The sequence below is a fragment of the Cercospora beticola genome, chromosome 9, assembly GCF_033473495.1.
Source record: "Cercospora beticola chromosome 9, complete sequence".
In the NCBI taxonomy this organism is placed as follows: Eukaryota; Fungi; Ascomycota; class Dothideomycetes; order Mycosphaerellales; family Mycosphaerellaceae; genus Cercospora; species Cercospora beticola.
Window position 1 is genome coordinate 1,812,044 of NC_088943.1, and position 11,015 is coordinate 1,823,058.

General features: G+C 54.2%; 2 protein-coding genes across 2 annotated transcripts; both read left to right on the forward strand.

Moving 5' to 3' along the window:
• Positions 1 to 1,651: 1,651 nt before the first annotated feature.
• Positions 1,652 to 5,845, forward strand: RHO25_012924 (uncharacterized protein; the record flags this gene model as incomplete). Its single annotated transcript, XM_023604210.2, has 2 exons — positions 1,652 to 5,388; positions 5,443 to 5,845. The coding sequence occupies 2 exons, from the start codon at positions 1,652 to 1,654 to the stop codon at positions 5,843 to 5,845; spliced, it is 4,140 nt and encodes a 1,379-aa protein (XP_023449987.2).
• A 1,384-nt stretch (positions 5,846 to 7,229) lies between these two features.
• RHO25_012925 (uncharacterized protein) lies at positions 7,230 to 9,301 on the forward strand (the record flags this gene model as incomplete). Its single annotated transcript, XM_023604211.2, has 2 exons — positions 7,230 to 8,310; positions 8,376 to 9,301. The coding sequence occupies 2 exons, from the start codon at positions 7,230 to 7,232 to the stop codon at positions 9,299 to 9,301; spliced, it is 2,007 nt and encodes a 668-aa protein (XP_023450501.1).
• Positions 9,302 to 11,015: the final 1,714 nt, after the last annotated feature.

Consider the following 11,015-nt stretch of genomic DNA (forward strand, 5'->3'; position numbering starts at 1 on the left):
GACATGCCGTGTCTCGGAGCGGCGGACGCGCTGCAGCGAGCGGCACCTCTACGATCGAGTGCCCATTGCGAGCACCGCCGACACTGCACGCCTCTCATGCCGTCGCGACTGGAGAAGGCCCCACGCATCGTCACCAGCGATAAGCGACATTTGGATCCAAGAAGCATTGCCTCTTCCGGACTGCTCTAGCCCGCGAGTGATGCGGTGCAGCGCCAAGAACAGGCGAAAGTCCTCGTTGGGCAGACGGGTGAGGGCAGGAAGGTTCAGCGGAGCTCCATTAGTTAGCGCTTGCAGTGGTGGAGAGTGTACATGCATTGCCTGTTTCGGACGGGCGTCGTTGTGGCGCTCATGGCAAAGCTTGCCCCAGCGTCGGCTACCTTGGCCTCGCAGACATCGTCCGGAGCGCCTTCAGCGCGAACCTTTCCACATCCGTCCTGGGGACAGGCGATGGCGGACGTGCACCATCTCGCTCCCGCTCCTCACCTCAGCCCTGTCTCCTGGCGCGTCGTGCGCGCGCAGGTGAAGGCGAAGGCGTCCGACTACGGCAGCCCCGAGACCAGGCCTCGTGGTAAGCAAACCGGGCCTCGTGGCAGCAGACCAGGCCTGCCTACTCATGGCTTCAGCGCGCCATGGCGCCACCGAGGGCAGTATGGAGCAGCGCGGAGCAGTCGCGCGAGAGCGCCCACTGTCGCCGGGATGAACGGCCTCGAGCAGCATCGTCATCATGGTGGCCAGGCGGCGAGATCAGCATTGATTCCGAGCAGCAACGACGAGCGTGCACATCTCTCAGCACGCCGAGCAGTGCAGAAGACTCAATCTCGCCATATCGAGCCTGCCTACTTGTCCAGCGGCCGAATGAGGAAAGCGGACGGCTGCACATGCGGGCGCTAAACAGGCGCGACTCTTCGCGCCTCTGCTGCGGCCTGCCTACCGTTGCCAACGCATTTTCCACCGACCCAGCGCGCGCGCGTCTCGTCGTGGGTCCACGCATCCGCCATCGCCTCCCGGACAAGTCGCCCACGTGCGAACGAAGAAGCTCTGCTCCCAGCTGCTGCGGAACCACGGCAGCAACAACACGCGCATGCCACCAACGCCTGTGGACATCTCGTCCCACCGCCTGCTCAACCTCTGGGGGCTCGAGACGCGCTGCCTGCAGCGACTGGCCGCCGCCATGCCCAAGCGGGCACGTCTGCTGAAGAGGCGTGACCGCAGACTAGGCCAGATGCAGTCGCTGGACGATCTCAATGACTACCGCGACTCCCTCGCTTGAGTCAAGCGGGACGCTCTTCACGTCTCATGCCGCGCGAATGCCACAGCGCCACGGACCGACTGATTCGACGCGCTCCGTCCATCTCTGCACAGTCGGGGCGACATAGAAGCGATCGCGCACGGGTGGCGCCTGGTCGAGACTATCGTCGAGCATTGGAAAGCCATCTGCGCCGTGCTCAGCCCGTGCAGCACTGATCAGCCTCCAGTAGACTCGGATAGGCCGCAGGGAGCACAGCACATTGGCATGATACCGCCATGTAGTGATGCTCGATGGCTCGGTCCCGTACTTAAGATTCATTGGCCCTACGCATCACTTTCTTTTCCTTCACCCACTCCCTCGCCCACCCAACCATTGACGGGGAAGACCGTCCGAACCGCCATCATGAAGTTCGGATCTATTCTGGCGGGGCTCACTGTCCTTCCATTCGCTTTGGCCGGCCCAGTTCACGATGCCGATCACGAATTCGCAGAGCTCGTGACCAGGGATACTACTCTCAAGGCCAGAGCAAATGCCCCTGGTTGCCCTCTCCGAAGAGAGAATCCCCCGCGCCGTGCCGTGTGCGAAGAACCGGGAACTATTGCAACCCGCTTCTCACCGTTCAAGACCTTCCTGTCCGAGTCGAACGACTTCCGGGACTGTTACTACGCATGTTATCCAGACCGGAGCTGTGTGTCGTTCGCCTTCGACTCGGTCAGCAAAAACTGCTTGCTCTTCTCGCGACGTGTGGCCCGAATGGGTTTTACCGAGGACACCACCGCCAGCCATGTCTTCTACGACTTCGAGCAGTGCTTCCAGTACCGGCGATGCACGGAGGAGCCTAATCCCTACCCTCCTCTTGGAACCACAACTACCACCACAACTACCTCGGCGGCTACTACTACCACCACCACAACGACTCCTGTGGCCACCACGACCACCACAACGACTCCTGTGGCCACCACGACCACCACGACAACGTCTGCGGATACCACAACCACTATGACAACGTCTGCGGATACCACAACCACTACGACAACGTCTGCGGATACCACAACCACAACCACTACGACAGCGTCTGTGGATACCACAACCACTACGACAACGTCTGCGGACGAGACTACTACTACTACCACCACGACTGCGGATGAGACTACTACTACTACTACTACCACGACCAGCGCCGGCGCTGGTCCAACTTGTGTCACTTCCGGCAGCCCCGTTCTGTCGTACACTCCGTACGGAGCCAATTTCCAGATCCTGGATCAGACTGTATTCGGCGACCAGCCCCCAAGCCGGGACCTCTATACTGCCGATACTGCGCTCGTACAGACTGTCACCCAGAGCGGTGTGGGACTGAACAATCTGGCGTGGATCAACGCCAACTGGCCTAATGGAGTTAACGGCATCGTGGATCTTCAGTCGAAGCCGCCCATCAGCCAGATCGACCTTTCCACAAAGTCCGTGTATGTCCGGGGTTACTTCATCGCACCAGCCGCTGATTCCTATACCTTCACACTTGCTGCCAACAAGGATGATAACTTTGCGCGTTTGTGGCTCGGCCCTGTCAACACTGCCAACCCGACAGAGGCGAATGCAGACCTGAAGATCACCTTCGAGAGCCCTGAAAGCACGACAGTTGTCACAGTCACAAGGCCGCTGATCGCGGGTGAACTTCTCGAGTTCGCATACCTCTGGTCCAATGGTGGCGGCCAGGCTCAGAGTTTCCTTGGAATCACTGGTGCTTTGACCGGCGATGTCTCCTCGGGTAACTTCATCGGAGATTGCAACCCAGACACGTCCACTACTACCACCACCACCACCACCGCGGCTGAGACTACCACCACCACCACCACCGCGGAGGAGACTACTACCACCACCACGACTGCGGATACCACGACTACTACGACAACTAGTGATACCACGACCACCACGACAACTAGTGATACAACGACAACCACTGATACCACGACGACGACTGATACCACGACAACCACAACCGACACAACGACAACCACAACCGACACGACAACCACAACCGACACAACCACTACTACTGACACCACCACCACCACTACTGACACCACCACGACAACCACAACCACTGCAGCGATCCTGCCAACCTGTGTTTCCAGCCAACCACCACTAGGTCGTCGTGGACTAATAATCGACCCAGTCATGCCCCTCTACCAAGGTGGCTCGGGTGCCAGCTACATCGTTCTGGAATCAGGTCCTTACACAGACAGCAGCAATCCAGCCGACTATGACGCCGGTGTCGCCTTGTGCCAGCCCTACTTCCCATTCGCGGTCCCGAACCCTGGCTCTGGACTGCAAAACTTGAACTGGGCCAACCCGAACTGGCCAGACAACGGTGGCGACACTGCAGCTACTTTCGATCTGCCAACCACTCCAAATCCATCGCGATACATCATTGCAAGGGGTTCAGTCCTTGTACGGGGATACTTCGTGGCTCCATCTCCTTCCCCGTTCACCTTCTCTCTGGATCCAGCATTCGTGGACAACCACGAACGCGCCTGGTTCGGTGATGCCGCAGCGAACCCAACGGAAGCTAACGCCCAGCTCCGCAGTTCTCGTGACACTACACTGCCTAACCAACTCACATCTTTTACTTCCCCAACACTCATAGTAGGCCAAGCTTACCGATTCGCCTACCTCTGGACCAACGCCGGCGGACAGGGACGCAGCAATCTCAGAATCAGCAAGGGCTCCGTTATTGGTACAATCGACGAGTCGGACGGCAACTTGATCAGCGACTGTGTCCCAGACACTAACCCAATCTGCCCTACCACTACTACTACAACCACCACTACTACCGATACTACTACTACCACCGATACTACGACAACTACTGACACCACTACTACCACCGATACCACCACAACTACGACTGATACTACTACCACCACTACCGATACTACGACCACTACCACCGATACTACAACTACGACAACAGACACCACTACTACTACCACCGATACCACGACGACGACGGACACCACTACCACTACGACTGACACCACTACTACTACCACCGACACCACTACTACTACCACCGATACCACAACGACGACGGACACCACCACTACTACCGACACTACAACTACGACGGATACTACTACCACTACTACTACTACCGCGGCCGGCCTTCCAACTTGTGTCTCTGACCCAACTAGGGAAATTCTGTACTCTGCTACCGGTGGTGGCGCCAACTACGTCGTTCTCGAACAAGACAGCTTTTCTGACAGCAATCCAAGCGTCTTCGACGCCAACGTCGCCCTCTGCAAACCAAGAAGCTCAATTATGGGTGGATCAGGCTTGACTGACCTGAACTGGGTCAACGTTGGCTGGCCAGGCAATACTGGCGCCGACGCGGGCATCGTAACGCTGTCGACACAATCAGGCCCAGTATCAATCAACGTTCCAAACCAGTCCATCCTCGTACGAGGCTACTTCATCGCACCGAACCTGATCCCGGATACCTATACATTCTCCGTTACCACAGCCAATGTGGACAATTTCGAACGAGCTTGGTTTGGCGGCAATGCAGCCAACCCAACCGAGGCCACCGCGGATATTCGCGTGAACCGCGACTTCGCTTTGTCCAACCAGCAGCTTTCCTTCCAATCAGGAGTACTCGTACAGGGCCAGGCACTCGAATTCGCCTACCTCTGGTCCAATGGCGGCACGCAAGGCCGCAGTGAGATCATTATCACTGCCTCCGCAGGCAATGTCGTGTCGACTGGCAACTTCGTTGGTGACTGTACTCCACCACAAAACCCCCCACCAGTCTGCAGCCCTGCTACTACGACGACCACCACTACCACGGCTGAGACTACCACCACAACTAGCGATACTACAACCACCACGACCGACACCACTACCACCACTACCGACACTACCACTACTACGACTGACACTACTACCTCAACCACTACCGACACGACTACCACAACCGACACTACAACTACTACCACCGACACCACCACAACTACTACGACTGACACTACAACGACCACCACTGAGACGACCACTACTACCACGCCTGCCACCACCACGACAACCACCACGACAACCACCACGGGCACTACGACGACCACAACCAGCGTCGGTGCGCAAGCTACGTAAGTCCCACTTTCCCGCCCTGTACCATTCTGCATACTGACACTTTTTCCCAGCCCATTCTGTAACCCGAACGTGCGGGAAGAGACCAACGTGCCTGGCGCCGGAGGCTGCTCGAGCGAATGTTATTGCGACTTCGAATCCGGCTCTGGTGGAAATCGTGTCTGCGATCCCAACCCTCGACCAGCTGAGCCAATCCGCCGCTGCACATCTAGTGCCCAATGCGGTCTGAACGAGTTCTGCGCTGGAGGCTTCTATGCCCGCTTCTACAACACGCCTGTCTGTGTGACTTACAGTGGATGCACGAGCAGCTACGTCGACCCACGAACGCCTCGTGGTCGCAAGCGAACGGTCAACGCTCGTAGCGTGGCCATGCCCGCCATCTCCCAGATTCACGACTGGAACATTCGTGTGGCAAACATCACCGATGGCGTTCCATACATGCCAGAGGACCAGTGATCTCGTATTGTCAATTTTACAGTCACTGATCCTCGAAGCATGATGGGATCATGACCACATTGTTCTGTCATTATCATTTGCATGGCTGCGATCGTTTTGGAAAAGAATGGAAGATGGGGAGGATTTTGGTTTTTTTTTCTATTCTGCTGCTAGCAAGCGTGACGGCTTCTGCACTGATTCTCGCAACGACAGAGATCAGACAGTAACGATTCGACGAAGAAATAATCTTAGAATGGATGAGACAATGGGAAACTTTTGGTATTTTTCTTGAAATGTAGATTCTCATCATGTATGGATGGCAATGTCATCCATTGCTACTCTGTTTTGAATCTAAAGGACAATTTTTACTTTCTATCACTGCTGGTGCACTTTACCATCACCATTGCGCTGTTCCTTCTGATGATTGGATAATGTCGCCCAATGCAACAGATGGGGACGAAAATTCTGGTTTGCACATAAAATACATCGATTGACCAAGTGAAGTCGAAACTTGAACCTGAGCAAACATGGAACAACCTCAACGGTCACCATCGGCCTTTGAAAAAGGAAACCGTGGGTCCTCCAAAACATCACAAAAATCCGGGGGCCTGCAGAGACCCGGAAATCGCTGACTGAGCCGAGACACGACCGCACCATCTACCTTCAACCGTCTTGTCGCCCTTTCTGCAACGTCAGCGAATAACGCCATCGTCACCAAAAAAACCCAAACCGAAGGGGCACCGTTGAGACGCACAACGGGCGAGATCAGCTCTCTCCCTTTGCACATCCGAATCTGCAGCATTTCTGGTCCTCCAACTCTTTTAGGAAATAGAGTTTGGGGTACATGGCTCTTTGTAGCGAATTTTAAATTTCCACTTGTGGAACGCCACAAAAGCCTTTTTCCGTCCTCGCTTATCACTTTTGACGACTTTTGGAAGGGCCGAGACATGCAGGTTTCTTCTTGGCGGTAGCCAGCCACATTTTTTCGTGCTCTCGCTTTCGATTGCCAAGTATCAGATGCGCTGCGGTTGAGGCGTTTGGGTTTGGGGACTAGGTACTGCTATTGTGGAAGCAGGAGCATGGGCCAGATGGGGATATGCAGGGCTGGTGGGAGCTGGATGAGCTGGAGCTGGAGCTGGGTTGCTTTGGTTCTGATGAGGTGAGGGGATTTTTTTTTTTTTTGGTTTGGGCCGCAGAGTGAGAAGGAAGCAACGATTTGCAGCGGCTCTTTCCTTTCCCCCTCCTCCGCTACGCGTCTTCCTCGAGAACTCACGAACGCGTCTCTGATGACACTTGGGGGTGAGGGGCACTCATCATTGGCTGGGCATTATTTTTGTTTCGCGTGTTTTGGCGATTCGACGATTTTCTTTTCCCAATCGGACACAGATTGCAAGTCATCTCGAAGATGTCAACGGTCGTCTGTTTCTCAAGACGGAAGCGTCGAATCTTGCTTCAGCGTTTGGTCTTCATATTTGGCGTTTCCATATGCATCTGTCTTGTCTTTTTCCCGTCTACGGCACGCGCCATTGTGCAATCACTGGCTGGACCAGGGATTAAAGATACAGAGGTCGTCAGCAAGTATGGGAAAGGCTCATCAAGTGTCCCTGACGGATTTGCAGATGCGGCAGATGGATCGTCAATAGCAGGCGCGAGGCACGAGGAATATGAATCGTCAGACGGGGCATCAGCGCTCGATGCAAGGCGCAGCGAGTATGAGTTGTCAGACGGATCAGCGAGACTTGATTCGAAGCACAACGAGCACGAGATGGAAGAGCAACCGCGGATGTTCCGAGGCCGACCACAATACCCTGGACAACGAAGAGGTGGTCCGCCCCCACGGCAGGAACAACAACCATTGAAGAAAACGAAAGATCGGTCCGAGGAGGATATCGCAGACAAGATTCGCGACCTGGAAGCTTTGCTTCCCAGCGATGATTTCATGGAAGATTTACTGTCTCCCCTTCCAGAAGTTGGCGGACCAACACTCCTCCATGCACTGACGATTCGCACTCGCATGTTCAAAGAAGCCTTCGAGGCATGGGAGGATTTGCATTTACACGAAGATGGAACTTCGGCTGTGCAATCCCAGGATGTGATCAATCGCCTCAGCAAATCCAAAACGCTGTCTCGAGCTTCTCGGAAGGATGCGATCCATGTCTATGATACATTTCGCGCGTATTTCACTTCGCTGGCTGAATTGCTGTTCCCTTGGACTATGCCGTACTACAGTGATCATATGTCGCTGCATACTAGCTTCTATCAGGGTGGCAAGGGCATTGTTTTCACGGGCGGTGACAAGCAGGTCCGGTACATTATGACTTCGATCAGAGGCATTCGCGAGATGGGTTGTATGCTTCCTGTGGAAGTGTTGTTCTTGGGGGACGAGGATATTCGGGAGGAGAACAGAGACAAGTTGGAAGAGATTGAGGGTGTCACGACACGGAATATCGCACAGATGATTAGAGACGAGGGATGGACGTTGAGAGGTACGCGGTCCTATTCTTTCTTTCTTTCCAACTCTCGAAGTGTGGGAGTCTCTAACATTTAGCAGGCTGGGCAGCAAAACCTTTCGCGATTCTCATGTCCTCTTTCCGAGAAGTCATCTTTATCGATGCCGATGCCCTCTTCCTGCAAACACCTGATTTGCTCTTCCACAGCCCCGGATACGTTGAAACAGGAGCTTTGTTCTTCAAAGACCGCAACCTCATGCCTGAGAATCGTCGAGATTGGATCAAATCGATCCTGCCGAGACCTCACTCCGCGAACGTCAAGAAGAATAGAATGTGGACTGGCGAGAGCGGGCATATGCAAGATTCTGGTGTTGTTGTGATCGATAAATGGAAGCATTTCGTCGCTCTCCTGCTCACTACGCGAATGAATGGACCGGATCGAGATGGAGACAAGAAGATTGGGAAAAAGGGCGTTTATGAAATGGTATACGGCGATAAAGAGACCTTTTGGCTGAGCTGGGAAATGGCCGGCGACCTGGGTTACAGCTTTCACGATAGCGTTGCTGGCACCATGGGAACACCTGGACCACTCGAACCCGCCGAAGGCGAGAAAGCTCCCGAAGAAGAAGTAGATGAAGATGAAGACGAACGAAAGCCCGTGGGCAGCGGCCAAGAGCCACCAAACGATAAAGCCCCCAAGAAAAAGAAGAAGAAACCCAAGGGACAAGGTGAGGATACAGTCTGCTCTTCACAACTCCTCCACTTCGACGACGAGGGTATGCCTTTCTGGTTCAATGGCTGGCTCGCTCGCTCGAAGGAACACGACGCCAGTTTAGAGATCTATCCGCGATTTGATGGGTATATGACGGAGCCTCCGGAGACTGGCAAGCACGAGAAAGAGGGGATTACGTGGCATGTACGCAAGTCGAATGTTGTGTGTTTGCACAAACAGACTTTTACAAGGTTTACGTATCAGGATCAGAACAATATGAAGATGTTAGTGAGGATTGCGAAGGAGTATGTTTGATGGGGACTATGATGGTTGAACAGCGACTGGAATTGAACTATTAGACTTAGACTATAATGATCAACTATTGCAGACGTCCTCTTGCTTGAGATGGTGCTTGCCATCACTCAGAAGGAATCGTTCTTGCGGCTAAGGTGAATGCATACCACGTGGCTCAACGATGAACTCCGCTGACACTGAGCAGATGAGCAAGATCAAGCGATGCTCCCGGCAACAAGGGTCCTGGGTCCCGGTCCAATGTTTCGGACCCGACAAGAGAATCGTGGCTGGCTGAACGACCACGCCATCCCCGGCTAGAGCTTGCCACATATGCGTTGTACCTTTCTAGCTTCTTCAACAATTCGCTTCCTGGTTTTCACGAGAAGGCTTGCATATATGCAAGCCTCTGTACCATCAACCATTGATGAAGTACCACGTGGGAAATGCCATCCGTCAGTGCCGTGTCTGTTCAAGCCTCAAGGGACCTTTACTTCCATGCATGCAATGTATTAAGCGCAAGATCCGATTTCCTGTTCCGGACAGTGTGCCATGCGTGGCGCACGAGAGCTTTCGGAAGCGCTTGTGAGCTGGCTAGTCGGATCTGGTGAGAGGTGTTTCTTTGTGGCGGGCTTCAGAATGTTCGATTCCAAGTGCCCAGACTACTGCCAGGAAGCCAGTCATCTCCACTTCGACGATAATAGAGCACCGCATCTTGGGAAGATTTCCTGTTTCGGCGAGTAAGGCTGTACTGATATTGTTGATTGTGGCTTCGGATGGCGGAGAATACAATATAATAGACGCTGCTGAAATAATGGCACATACCTGCTATACGCTCGAGCTGCAATCAATTGTGACCCCAACTCGTTTCCGGGCTGGCGTATCGCCAGTCTCTGGTTTCCGTCAGGCCATGGCCTGAGCTGTCTTGGCCCTGCCGAGCTTGCCCAATATGGAAACAAGCGCGATGGCTTCCACATGCCAGCGTGAAGCTGCAAGCCGCAACGTGGCTGTCACGAGGCAGAGATCGGGGCTGCCGTAGTATAACGCCGCATATTAGGACCCTTCGTCTTCACTTGCTGCAGCTCGCAGACTTTTACGAGGCTAAGGTGGCTGTTTGTCTTTACGCCAATGCATCGAAAAGGACACCAGCGCGGCAAGGCTGGCTGAGTGACGCTTGGACGAGACTGTCCGGCGGCCGACGACTACAGCAAAGGCTGTTTTTCCGGAACGCGCCCATCTTCATAGCTTCAGCTGGATGGCATTGCAAACGACTCAAAGTACGGCTCGCATGCATTAATCTGGAGCAACAATGGAAGGCTCCAAAGGGAGAAATCGAAGGGCAGTTCATCTAATAGAAAGCATGCACGTCTGCCGTGCTGCATGCAAAATTCGATGTATCCAGCTTCTTTCAGTGCCGTTGTACAACGATCTACTAGGACATAGTGTGCGACGAGTGCTTATACAGCTTGACCAGCATGTTACTTCGGACGAAGGAGACAGCATGTGCCCGTTCAGTCCCGCCGCGGGAGGGTTCCCAGCCCACTTGCAATATCAAGACTTCAGCTTCTAGATACAACTCATGTTCACAATCATGCGAAGTCTGAGAACTCCTTGCAGTCTCCAAACCCTCAAAAGTGATTCATTCTCTTGCACCTGGCACATTGAGCTGATCCACGCATCTTCAGGAAGTGAGAGGCACAATACTGTCACCTTGTGCCAAGCTGACATGAATACAGTT